Source organism: Zootoca vivipara, chromosome 6 (assembly GCF_963506605.1).
Source record: "Zootoca vivipara chromosome 6, rZooViv1.1, whole genome shotgun sequence".
NCBI lineage: Eukaryota > Metazoa > Chordata > Lepidosauria > Squamata > Lacertidae > Zootoca > Zootoca vivipara.
Window position 1 is genome coordinate 221,823 of NC_083281.1, and position 13,279 is coordinate 235,101.

At 53.4% G+C, this 13,279-nt stretch overlaps 1 protein-coding gene across 2 annotated transcripts in view; it reads left to right on the top strand.

Moving 5' to 3' along the window:
• Positions 1-13,279, top strand: part of PDE4C (phosphodiesterase 4C) — a 90,049-nt gene that overhangs the window by 37,562 nt on the left and 39,208 nt on the right. Inside the window, exon 1 of one of the 2 annotated variants that reach the window (XM_035119373.2) lies at positions 11,808-12,810. The exons of the other annotated variant lie outside the window; for it this stretch is intronic. Within the exon in view, the coding sequence (XP_034975264.2) occupies positions 12,665-12,810 (146 nt within the window). The 5' untranslated portion in view covers positions 11,808-12,664. Of the gene's footprint in view, positions 1-11,807; positions 12,811-13,279 lie in introns of those variants that run through there. 2 annotated transcript variants of the gene reach the window in all.

The following is a 13,279-nucleotide window of genomic DNA, read 5'->3' on the forward strand; positions in this document are numbered from 1 at the left end:
CGTCCCTAAACTGGGCTGCCTTCAGATGTCTTCTAAAAGTCAAGTAGTTGTTTATTTCTTTGACATCTGAGAGAAGGGCCTTCCACAGGGAGGGAACCACCAGAAGGCCCTCAGGAGATGGACCCCAGTGTCCAGGGTGGAGACGCTCCTTCAGGGATACAGGACTGAGGCTGTTTAGGGCTTTCAAGGTCAGCACCAACCCTTTGAATTGTGCTTGGAAATGTCCTGGGAGCCAATGTAGGTCTTTTGGTGTGATGAGGTCTCGGCGGTCACTCCCAGTCCCCAGTCTGGCTGCCGCATTCTGGATTAGTTGTAGTTTCTGGGTCACCATCCATGGGAGCCCCACGGAGAGAGCATGGCAGTAGTCCAAGCAGGGGATAACCAGACCATGGACCACTCTGGCCAGACAATCTGCAGGCAGGGAGGGTCTCATCCTGCGGACCAGATGGAGCTGGTAGACAGCTGCTCTGGACACACAATTGACCTGTGCTTCCATGGACAGCTTTGAGTCCAAAATAACCCTCAGGCTGCACAGCTGGTCCTTCGGGGGGACAGTAACCCCACTCAGGACCAGGGAGTCCCGCACACCTACCCACCCCCATCCCCCCAAAACAGTCCTTCTGTCTTGTGAGGATTCAACCTCAATCTGTTAACCACCCTCCACCCTCCAAGTGCCTCCTGGCACAGGACCTTCATTGCCTTCAAGGGATCTAGGAGTACTGAGAGCCGGGGTGCCAATCTTCACAGCTTACTGCCTCCCTCTTATTTGGGGGTTCAGCCAGGTTCCTGCCATTCCTCTCTGGGACTTTGCAGGCCATCGGGGGGGGGGGTGAGCGATCGTCCCTTCGTTCGGCAAGCATTAATAGGCAAGTGGCTAACCCAATTACGGCCAGAAGGGGTGGTGATGGCTGCCATGCAGCTCTCCTCGTCCGGCTAATTCAATTTCCACCATAGAGCAGATGTGTCGCTCGGCTTTTCTGGGAGAGCTCATACATAAGGGTGCCCTTGGCGACCGGGCAGAAGCCTTTACTCCTGAGCAAAATGTTATAAGAAAAAACTGCTCCTTTATCCCTTATGGGGTTCCCAAGAGCCCGTCTAGAGTCCTTATGGACCAGTAGGTTCCCTATCGGCAGGAGAAAATAACAGGCCAAGCAGAGAATATTGAGAAGCAAAGCGGCTAGTAAGCCTGATCTGTTATTTTCTCCTACCAGTAGGGAACCCACTTAAGGACTCTAGACGGGCTCTTGGAAACCCCATAAGGGAAAGGGAGCAGGGCTTTTTTCTTATAACAGAAGTTTTTAATGTTTGATGTTTTACCGTGTTTTTAATATTCTGTTGGGAAGCCAAGCCAGGTGGGTGGGTGTGAGGGACAGGGGATATCGCGAAGTCCCTCCCCTCCTGATTTCAAGCCCGTCCCCGAGCAAAGGGGAAAGCAGGGAGAGTTCCGATTCCAGTGGGGAAGCAGGAAGTCGTGTCCGAGGCTCAGGCAAGGTAGAGGAGCCAGGGTCCCAGGTGGGACAGGAAGGGGCAAGCAAGGGGGGAAGACCCATCCCTCCAACTCCAGAATTACGCAGGAAGAGGAGGGGCAAGAGGATGGGTCTGCCAAAGCTTTTGTGTTGGAGAAAGACGCGCCAAAAGCCATTAGGAGGTTCTGAAACCGACTGACAACATCGCTCCGTGTAAATAGCAAGGACTTGAGCACTGTAAATACGCAGCACCAATAAAAGAATAAAATGCAGAGCTGCGTAGCGTCGTTACTCTGAAGTAGTCCACTCCGGCCACTGTGACAGCAACCTCCTAATCCTTTTTGGGCTACTTCGGAGTTGCCGGGATGAGCGTGTCCGAGGCGGAGAAGTGGCGGCAGATCGCTGAGCAAGCCCAGCTAGAACTGCAACAGCTGTCGCTGCAGGCGCAGGGAGAATTGAAGGCAGCTAAAGAGGAGACTAAGAAGGTCCAGGACGACCGGCTACAACTTGCGGAACAGGTGAGAGAGCTCCAGGAAAAAGAGCAGCATTTAAGGGCGGTGGCGGTAGACCTCCAAAACAAGCTGGATGCAGAGAAAAACAAGGCGGGAGGGGCTCCCCAAGTCCAAGTGCTGCCAGGAAGGAGAGCAGGGACCCTTGTAAGCAAGTTCAATGGAGACCCGAAGGAGTTTCAGGGCTTTGAGACTGAGATCGTGTATGCTCTTGAGCTGCACCAGAATGAGTTCCCCGATGATGAGCACAGAGTAGCGTTTATTGTGGAACATCTCACCGGAGCAGCCAGGGAGTGGCTAAGACCATTAATCGCAACCAAGAATCCTTGCATGAAAAATGTCCAACAATTTCTAGAAGGTTTGAGGACGATGTATTCGTCCGATAGTCATTTGGACCAGACTAAGGAGGAACTGCATAATTTACGCCAAGGAAATATGACAGTTCGCGCATATTGGGCGAAATTCACCATGCTGGTGCACAGACTGGGGTGGGTTTTGGATTCGCCTCCCATGCAAGCTGCGTTTTACTTGGGTTTGAGCGAGGAGGTGAAGGATGAACTCTCGAGAGGTCCAAAGCCCAGTACTATGGATCAGCTGAGCAAAGCAGCTCTGGCGGTGGGGGTGAGGCAGGAATCCCGGTGGAACGACAAGCAAGCGACGCGCGCAAAGCGGGCTTGGTTCCCACGGTCGCAGGAGAAGCCACTCCCTCAACAACCCTTTCAAGCCACGCCTGGAGCCAGCCAGGACCAGGAGCCCATGCAGATTGATAGCGCGCGCGCGCGGGCTTTTCAAACCCCAGCGGCGCCAAGACGCAAGGAGGGAAGGGGCGGGAATTGCTTTCTCTGCAACTCACCCCAGCATCTCGTCAGAGACTGCCCACATCGCAGGGAGTGGCAAGGAAAGGCGGGAACGGTGGTGCCCTCCCCCACTGACGCAGCACCACAGCAGGGAAACGGGAAAGCCTGGCTGCAGGAGACAAGGGGCGGCAGCCAGGCACAGTCAGCAGACAACAGCCCCAGCCCGCCCACCCGCACAGAGAGGTGCAGAGCCAGCCCACCCCTCCCAGAGCAGGAGTGGTTCTAGAAGTGACGCTAACGCTCCCAAATGGCTATCCCCTGACGGTCCTCGCCTTAATTGACAGTGGGGCGTCCGCCAACTTCTTCTCGAGAAGCTTTGCAGAAGAGCACCAAATCCAGCTTTTGCAGTTGGATTTTCCTCTGCACGTGGCAACCATTGACGGCAGGGAGCTGCTGGGAGGGGCCATCACACATCAAACCCCCCCCATGAGAATGACGGTGGGAAGGCACTCAGAGACACTGGCGTTCAACGTCACCACCATCTCAGACCCCCCCATCGTCTTGGGCATGAGCTGGCTGGCGCGCCACGACCCCTCCATCAGTTGGCACCAGAGGTGCATCACGTTTGGGTCGGACTTTTGTCTGGAACATTGCATGCAGCACCAACCAGGGGAGGGGCCTCCAATAGCCACGGTGGCCACCATGCATATCAAAGGGGGTGAGGCAATACCCAAGCAGTACTGGGACCTGCAGGAGGTCTTCAGCGAAGCGGAGTCCGACCACCTACCCCCGCACAGGCCTTTTGACTGCCAGATCAACCTGGTGCCAGGGGCGACGATACCCCCGGCCAAGCTGTACGCCATGTCAGACCAGGAGCTGGAGGATCTGCGCGCTTTCATCGACAAGAACCTCAAGCGGGGGTTCATAAGGGAAAGCAAGGCAGCAGGGGGCAGCCCGGTCTTCTGGGTGGACAAGAAAGACACGCAACAGCGCCGTCTTGTGGTGGACTTTAGACGGCTGAATTCGGTGACAGAGCCAGTGGCTTTCCCCATGCCCAGAGTGGATGATCTCCTGACAGCGGCACGCAGGGGCAAGATTTTCACCAAGCTGGACCTAAGGGGGGCGTACAACTTGATCAGGATCCGGGAAGGAGATGAATGGAAAACCACGATGTTCACGCCTCTGGGCTCTTTTGAATATCTGGTAATGCCCTTCGGTTTGCAAGGGGGCTCAGCATGCTTCCAGGCCTTCATGCACCACGTCCTGGGGTCCCTCCTCTTCAGGAAATGCTTGGTCTTCCTAGATGACATCCTTATCTACTCGAATGACCCGGTGCAGCATGTGAAAGATGTCAGAGAGGTGTTACAACGCCTGAAGGAGAACCACCTGTATGTGAAGCTGGAGAAGTGCAAGTTTCACACCAAAGAGGTGGACTTCCTGGGCTACAAGCTGTCAGACAAGGGGCTGGCGATGGACAAGGACAAGGTGCAGGCCATCCTGGACTGGCACAGCCCCAGGACGCGCAAAGATGCCCAACGCCTACTAGGCTTCGCTAACTTCTACAGGAAGTTCATCAAGAACTTCTCTCGCGTTACGGCTCCCATCACGGACTGCCTGAGAGGCAAGCAGAAGTTCAAGTGGACACCAGAGGCGCAAGCAGCGTTCGAAAGCCTCAAGAGAGTGTTCGCCTCAGACCAAAACCTGTTCCATGTGGTGCAGGACGCGCCCCTACGCATTGAGACAGATGCTTCTGAAAAAGCTGTGGGCGCAATTTTGTTGCAACTGGACGCCGACAGGGAGTGGAGACCCTGTGCCTTCTTCTCCAGGAAGCTGACACAGCCTGAACGCAACTACACAGTGTTTGATAGGGAACTTCTTGCGATCTACGCTGCGTTCCAGCACTGGCGACACTTCCTGGTGGGCGCAAAGCACCCCATCCAGGTGTGCACAGACCACAAGAACCTGGAGTTCTGGAGAACTGCCAGGGTGCTCAACCAGCGGCAGATACGGTGGGCAGAGTTCTTCTCGAACTTCAACTTCTCCATCCACTACATCCCGGGGGAGCAGAATGTCAGGGCGGATGCCCTCTCCCGCAAGCCAGAGTACATGGAGGAGGAGGCGCCACCAGCCCCAAGGCACATTTTCCCCCCGTCGGCATGGTCCTGCGGAGCAGCTGTGGTGAGCGAGGCAGAACTCACAGCACTGACGGCAGCGGATGAATTTGCCAACCGCATCTTCAGAGAACTGAGAGGGGGGAGGGAGCAGGCAAAAGACTTTGCAGAACGCAGAGGGCTGCTTTTCTACAAGGGTGCGCTGTACCTGCCCACCACCCAGCTTCGACGTACGGTCCTCAAGCAGATGCACGACAACCCTACAGCGGGGCATTTTGGAAGGGACAAAACCGCTCACCTAGTCATGAGACACTTCTGGTGGCCAGGGGTGCGGGAAGATGTTCGAGACTATGTAAGGGGCTGTACCACCTGCCAGCGGGCGAAGGTGGTCAGAGCAGCGCCACCAGGGTTGCTGGAGCCCTTAGCCACACCACACAGGCCGTGGGAAGTGGTGTCCATGGACTTCATCACAGATCTGCCTTCGTCCAGGGGTAAGACTGCAGTGTTGGTGGTGGTGGACCTTATGTCCAAAATGTGTCACTTTATACCGTGTGCCAGGGCAGTCTCGGCAGAAGAGACAGCCAAACTGTTTGTTGATCACATTTTCAGACTGCATGGATTACCTTTAAGGGTTATTTCGGATCGTGGCCGCCAATTTGTTTCCAGGTTCTGGCGGCGGCTCATGAACCTCCTGCAGGTGGAGGTCAGCTTGTCGACGGCTAGACACCCGCAGACCAACGGACAAGCGGAGAGGGTCAACGCCATTCTGCAGCAGTACCTGAGATGCTACGTCAGCCAGCGGCAAACGGACTGGGTGGATCGCTTGCCACTAGCAGAATTTGCCTACAACAATGCAGTGCACGTCTCCACAGGGGTGTCGCCCTTTAAGGCCAATTACGGGCGCGACCTCAGATCTTTCCCAGAGAGGGAGAGGGAGGAGGAGGAGGAGGAGGGCCCACAGGCTGAGGATTGGGCAGAGGAACTGGAGACGGTGCACCAGCAGCTCAGAGAACACTTGGAGAGGGCCAAGGAAGCGTACAAAAAGGGGGCAGATCGCCACAGGCGACAAGGGGAGGTCATCAGGGTGGGGGACAAGGTGTGGTTGTCCTCGGAGGGCCTTCCCACCAGAGGGAGGTGCAAAAAGCTGGCACCCAAAAGGCTGGGCCCCTTCACGGTCACGCAACAGGTAAACCCGGTGGCATACAGGCTGGCACTGCCAGAGGACATGAGGGTGCATCCAGTGTTTCATAGATCGCTGCTGTCGCCGTACAGGGAAAGCAGCAGGCTCCGAGACAGCGAACAAACCCCCGAGGGAGGGGGGGAGAGGGAAGGCAGGGAGCAACTCAATGAGGCCACGGCCATCCTGGATTCAAGGTGGGGGGTGGGGGGACTGGAGTACCTCATGGCATGGGAGGACGCTCCACCGTCCCAGAATGAATGGGTCCCAGCCACTCAGATACAGGAGGAATTCTTGGTGGAAGAATTTCACGCCCTCTTTCCCCACAGACCCAAGCCCTGGCACATGGAAAGGGAGGGGGAGGAGGAGGAGGCACGGGAGAGCAGCTCACCATGGCGCTGGGAAGCGGAGTTTGAGGAACCAGAGGATGAGGTATGGGTGTCACCGAGATCCACCCAGTCAGAGGAAGGAGCAGATTGGCAGAACGTTTTTACCCCCACCAGCTCTGACGCCACGGACTTTTTGGGATTCCCATCCTCCCAGGCGGAAGGGGGGGGCTCGCAGGACTGGGGGGAGGTATTCACACCAACGGGCTCGGAGAGCACTGAGTTCTTAGGCTTCCAGTCGTCACCGACACATGGGGGGGGCCTGGGGAGGGGTGAAGGAGAGCTTGGGAGGGGGGTGGATGTGAGGGACAGGGGATATCGCGAAGTCCCTCCCCTCCTGATTTCAAGCCCGTCCCCGAGCAAAGGGGAAAGCAGGGAGAGTTCCGATTCCAGTGGGGAAGCAGGAAGTCGTGTCCGAGGCTCAGGCAAGGTAGAGGAGCCAGGGTCCCAGGTGGGACAGGAAGGGGCAAGCAAGGGGGGAAGACCCATCCCTCCAACTCCAGAATTACGCAGGAAGAGGAGGGGCAAGAGGATGGGTCTGCCAAAGCTTTTGTGTTGGAGAAAGACGCGCCAAAAGCCATTAGGAGGTTCTGAAACCGACTGACAACATCGCTCCGTGTAAATAGCAAGGACTTGAGCACTGTAAATACGCAGCACCAATAAAAGAATAAAATGCAGAGCTGCGTAGCGTCGTTACTCTGAAGTAGTCCACTCCGGCCACTGTGACAGTGGGGTATAAATAATAATAATAATTATTATTATTGCCAGTGCTCTTTTTTTCTGGGGGTACGCAGGGGTACACATACCCCTAAACATTTTGTGAATCTAAGTTTGGCCTCATTGAGGGGGCAGTATTTCAATATGAGTAGGAAAAGGAGAGTACCCCTAAACATTTTTTTAAATGAAAGAAGCACTGCATTGCTTTATACTTTCTGCATGTCCCATGATTGTATTTCTAGGGGGGGGGAACCAATCAGTTGTATTCTGTGTTATAAATCGAGCAATGCCAGGAGCCGTTTCTTTTCATTCTCCAATGCATAATCGATCACAAAAGCAGGGCTGCCATCTATGGGGTGTGTGTGAGGGGGCTGAACCCCCCCATTCAACCAGGCTCAATATTCTGCAGCCGGGGAGGGGCTGTGCACACACCATTTGAATGGCAATGCTCATCGACTTGGGGGGCTTGCGACCTCAAATATTTTATTGGGGGGCCCAAATGGACCTTGGTCCCAAAGAGTCAACTCCCACATGCATCTCTGTGTTTATCACTCTTTTTATTTTGGAAACAAAAAATAAAAAAAATTATTCCTTCCAGTAGCACCTTAGAGACCAACTAAGTTTGTGATTGGTATAAACGGATTAAACCATAATTTCTTGGGGGGGGGGGTCGTCTTCCCTCCACTCCCTCTTTTGGTTCCATTATAATATACTTGTTTATGCACGTCATAAAACCTTACATACTTAACAATCCAATTTTGAAATCTTCATCTTATTACAAGTGACTTTAAAAAGTTATACTGATGTAAAACTCTGTACACAAAGCTTTAAAAATATGTGTTGAGCAATTGCCGCCCCCCTGCAATAATTTCTCCTGCACAGTTCAGTAATTTATTTTGCCAATCTTCTTCTTTACCAATTTTGGGGACGCTGCGCTGCTGCCCCCTGGTGGTTCTCTGTGGGGCAGCAGCAGAACAGCACCCATCTCGACAGGGGGTCTTCTGCCCCCTCCCCATGTTAGTCTGCTGGCAAGGAAAGAACGGGAGAGTCAGAGAAATATTTCTCCTTGGCATTATGACAATAATAACCCCTAAAAAGGACAAAAGTGTGCTGTATTTCCTTATGCAACAACTGCGGCTAGAGTCTTAATTGCAGAGTACTGGAAACGAGACCAGATCCCAACTAAGGTAGAGTGGCAAAAGAAAGTGTGTGAATATGTTGAATTAGCCAAAATTAGCTGTGGAATACCCCATGTGTGCTGGCCCCAGGGTCCCCAGCCCAGTGGACACTGAGTGGGATGACCAGAAACTCAACTGGGGCCGAGCAGAGGCATGGTCAACAGCGGTAGGTCCAAGCGTGGCAACCAAGTCCAGGGACTGGGTGAAAGCAGAGTCAGGAAACGGTCTGTGGGTCTAGCCAGGTAGTCAGAGGTCAGGAACATGCCAAGGGTTTGCCCATAAAGCAGGGTCAAAGGTCCGAGATCGAGGAGTGTGATGCAGCAGCTAAAAAAGCCAATGCAATTCTGGGCTGCATCAATAGGAGTATAGCATCTAGAATCATAGAATCATAGAATCGTAGAGTTGGAAGAGACCACAAGGGCCATCCAGTCCAACCCCCTGCCGAGCAGGATCTAGATCAAGGGAAGTAATAGTACCACTGTACTCTGCTCTGGTCAGACCTCACCTGGAGTACTGTGTCCAGTTCTGGGCACCACAGTTCAAGAAGGATACTGACAAGTTGGAACGTGTCCAGAAGAGGGCAACCAAAATGGTCAAAGGCCTGGAAACGATGCCTTATGAGGAACGGCTTAGGGAGCTGGGATAGCCATGTTCAAATATATGAAAGGATGTCATATGGAGGAGGGAGAAAGATTGTTTTCTGCTGCTCCAGAGAAGCGGACACGGAGCAATGGATTCAAACTACAAGAAAGAAGATTCCACCTCAACATTAGGAAGAACTTCCTGACAGTAAGAGCTGTTCGGCAGTGGAATTTGCTGCCAAGGAGTGTGGTGGAGTCTCCTTCTTTGGAGGTCTTTAAGCAGAGGCTTGACAGGTATATGTCAAGAATGCTTTGATGGTGTTTCCTGCTCAGCAGGGGGTTGGACTGGATGACCCTTGTGGTCTCTTCCAACTCTAGGATTCTATGATTCACCTGGGGCCGAGCAGAGGCATGGTCAACAGTCCAGGCCAACAGCGGTAGGTCCAAGTGAGGCAACCAAGTCCAGGGGCTGAGCGAAAGCAGAGTCAGGAAACGGTCTGTGGGTCTAGCCAGGTAGTCCGAGGTCAGGAACATGCCAAGGGTTTGCCCATAAAGCAGGGTCAAAGGTCCGAGGTCGAGGAGTCCAGCAAGGGGTCAGTCCGGCAGGGAGCAGGCACACGCTCACAGGCAGGCTCACGTCAGCCACTACAGTATGTTGCTCACGCAACTTGGAGCTGGGTCTGGCTGGCTTTTCTCTGCCCTGAGGCATGGAGCGGCCCCGATCCTCCGGTGACTCACCTCTCCTTCTGGCCTGGAGGCAAACACTCCTCCTGCAAGAACTTAGCTCCCTTCTTCGCCTCTCTGCCCTTCGCCTCTGCAGCTCAGGAGAGGCTGGTGGGTTACTGGACCCGGAGGCAGCCTCGGCTTCCCCTGACGGGGCTGGGAGTGGGGCAGCTATAGGCAAAGGGGTCTTCCATCCCATCAGGGCCCAGAGCAGACTCAGCTGATGACTGCCCCGGAGGATCCTGCGCAGGTGAGGACCCTTCAGGCTCAGGCCCTAGCCCCGGCTCAGCTGGTTCTGGAGGCGGGGGATGCTGTGCAGGCTGGGACACCTCAGGTTCAGCACCTGAGTCCGAATCGCAGGCCATCACACCATAAGGGAAAGGGAGCAGTTTTTTTCTTATCACAAGAGCATGAAAAGAGGATCTCTTGGAGGATCTCTATTTCCTAAAGAACTCGTAGGAAAGATCTGCCTGGTCCAGCCTCATGTTTCTCGCATTGTCTAACCAGATATTCCATCTGGAGGTTGCAGAAACAACAAGTGGAAGAGTCGGAGCCTGAGCTCGCTTGGTTCCCCTCTTCCCTCCTCATCCCTCTTTCCTTTTGTGTCGTCTGCTTGGGCTCTGCTTTTTCCTCCTACCGAAGGGGAACTTCAGAACTCCATAGGGGCTCTTGGATACCCCATAAGGGAAAAGGAGAAGTTTTTTTCCTTATAACACCCTCCAGTCTTCCAGAGGATGGGCTTTTGGAACCCCTGGCCTAAGCAAAACCATCAGCGGAGGTTCGTTGTTTCCCTCAAGGGAGGGCTGCTGTGTACGCAGTGCCGGATTTATGTAGAAACTAAACAAGCTCTAGCTTAGGCCCCCACTCTCGGGGGGTGGGGAATGAAAGGACGGGGGAAAACCTGGATGTCCATTTCCAAAATATAACATTAGGAAGAACTTCCTGACAGTAAGAGCTGTTCGGCAGTGGAATTTGCTGCCAAGGAGTGTGGTGGAGTCTCCTTCTTTGGAGGTCTTTAAGCAGAGGCTTGACAGCCATATGTCAAGAATGCTTTGATGGTGTTTCCTGCTTGGCAGGGGGTTGGAGTGGATGGCCCTTGTGGTCTCTTCCAACTCTATTATTCTAAGATAAAAAACAAATAAAATAAACCCTACACCCAGCAACCGTGTTTTATGTTGTGTCGGCTCCTAGGATGTAAGTCATGGGCCCCGCCTGCTATCCTGCTCCCTCAAATATCCCTGCTTTGCTCCTTTCTATATATAGGGTGCATGGACTGGTTGCAGGGCAACAGGTGCAAATGGCTTGAGATACCTATCAGGTCCATCAATGACCATTCTAGCATATAGTTACAGGTAGGTAGCCGTGTTGGTCTGCTGTAGTCGAAACTAAATAAAAAATTTCCTTCCAGGAGCACCTTAGAGACACTTAGAGCACCTTAGAGACCAACTAAGAACATTTAGTTGGTCTCTAAGGTGCTACTGGAAGGAATTTTTTTCATATGGCATATATTCAACCCAAAAAACAGCGGCAATTTGTTGTGGACATCTGGACATAGAAAGGGCCCCATGACCTTCAGGAGCTGAGGGCCTCATAAATCCTGCCCTGTGTGTATGGGACTCTATGCCTCAGGAATTATGGAGGCAGGAGGAGCTCTGGATTCCCCTCTTCCAGAGTGCCATGAGCCTTTGGAACCAAGGAAATGGGTCAAACCGTTGAATTTTGGTGATTATTTGATTCTATATTGGATAGTCGGAGGAAACAGTACGAGTCGTGGTATCAGCTTAGTGCTACGATTTTATGGACTGCTTTTCTGAGCTTCTTTGCTGTTGTGTCTGAGTCAACAGTCATTGTCCTGGCCTTAGTTATACTCCTAATAATAATAATAATAAATAATAATAAATTTATACCCCACCCATCTGGCTGGGTTTCCCCAGCCACTCTGGGCGGCTTCCAACAAAAGATTAAAAATACATTAAAACATCAGTCATTAAAAACTTCCCTAAACAGGGCTGTGGTGGGACTTGGGGTTTTTTGGGGTCGTTTAACTGCCCCCTCTCCATTCCTGGTTTTAACACCTATTTTTAAAAGCCCCACAACCCAGTTGTCTTCTCTGTTCTACATCAAGCAATGCCAGGAGCTGTTTCTTTTCGCTTTCCAACACATTTCTTATTTAAATGGCAAAGCCACCCGGAAGTTGGGCTTGTGTTTCCCCACTGTCAGTCTCTCAACGGACGACAATGACGAGCAGCAGAGATTTGGGAAGAGGAGAAGCCGAGCGGCAAAAGGTCACGGCAACTGTTTGCATTTGCCGGGGTGTGTTTTCCCTCCCTCCTTTTTTGGGAGGGATCCTGACTGCCAGCGTAATCGGACCCGCCAAGGGCACCACGATGACAGGGCAGGCTTGGCCAAATTTTGGGAGCCAGGCCCGCCTCGCAGGGCTCGTCGCTTCTTGTTGTGCTTACTGTGACCAGTGCCAAGGCCGGATTGTGTCACCCGGACATAGGGGCTTCTATATTCTTAATAAAATGGATTTTCCTGGAACACCGGCTGCAAGCCTGCCCCGTTCAGAGGTTGGGCTCAGGGGCCGGGCTGGTCGCACCCCCCTTTCCAGTCCCGACAGAGACAGCGATGAGGGAAACTTGGCACTTGCACTCGGCACTTGGAGCTCGGCCAAGGCGTTTGTTTAGCTTCCCAGCTGGGGGTTGGCCTCTCTGCAAAAGGATTCCTGGGACGGGACGGAGCAGAGGCGTGCTTCGCACTTGGGGTCCTCCCTTCGGGCCAGGATGGCGGACCCCCTTCTTCCTCCCCGGCCCTCCGGCATCTGGGATCTGGGCTTCGCGGAGCACCCCCTGCGGAAACTCTGCGGGAAGGAGACCGGTCCCCCGGGGGCCTCCGAGTGGAGGGGACTCTTCCTCGGTGAGGGCTGGGTTCGAGTCTCGCGTGGCGCCGAGGGCATCTGAGTCGGCAGGCAACACTCCCCATTGCCCAAGTCGTCTGAATTTGCCGGTCGGTGGGAACGATGCTGCAATCCGCCAAGGCGCAAGGCTCCCCTGGGGGCTCCCCGGCCCCCTCACCCCACAACTCGCCCGTCCTCTTCCGGAAGGCGATCTCCAACCCTGGCGGCATGCGGCTGCAGCGGCGCTTCACCGTGGCGCACCCGCTCTGGTAAGGGGACGCCGCAGTAAGGCCCCGCACTTTGAGTGGGTGGGGGGGGGACCTTTCTCTTTTTCCATTTATTTTTTAATATCATATTGATTGAGTTTCCATTTTATATTGTTAAAGGACACTCATCTGTTCCCACGGCGGCATTTGCTCAAATGAGCCGTCGACCTCCCCCCCCCCCCCGCCCTTACGGTTACCTTCATTCTTTTCTATATTATAGTATCTATACTTCCCCCCCCCCCCCCGTTTACATTATATCCATTTCTATTGTCAATTTTTTAAACAAATATGTACAAAGGTATATATCAACAGATCTTCTTAAGTCAGTCCTGGTAGTGTTGTTAATTGCTTGCCATTTTCCTTCAGATATTGTATAAATTTACTCGTCTTTTTGGAACGTTTGATCGCACTGGTTTCGGATTTTCCCGATCAACTTTGCCTATTCTGCATATTCAATCGTCTTCATCTGCCA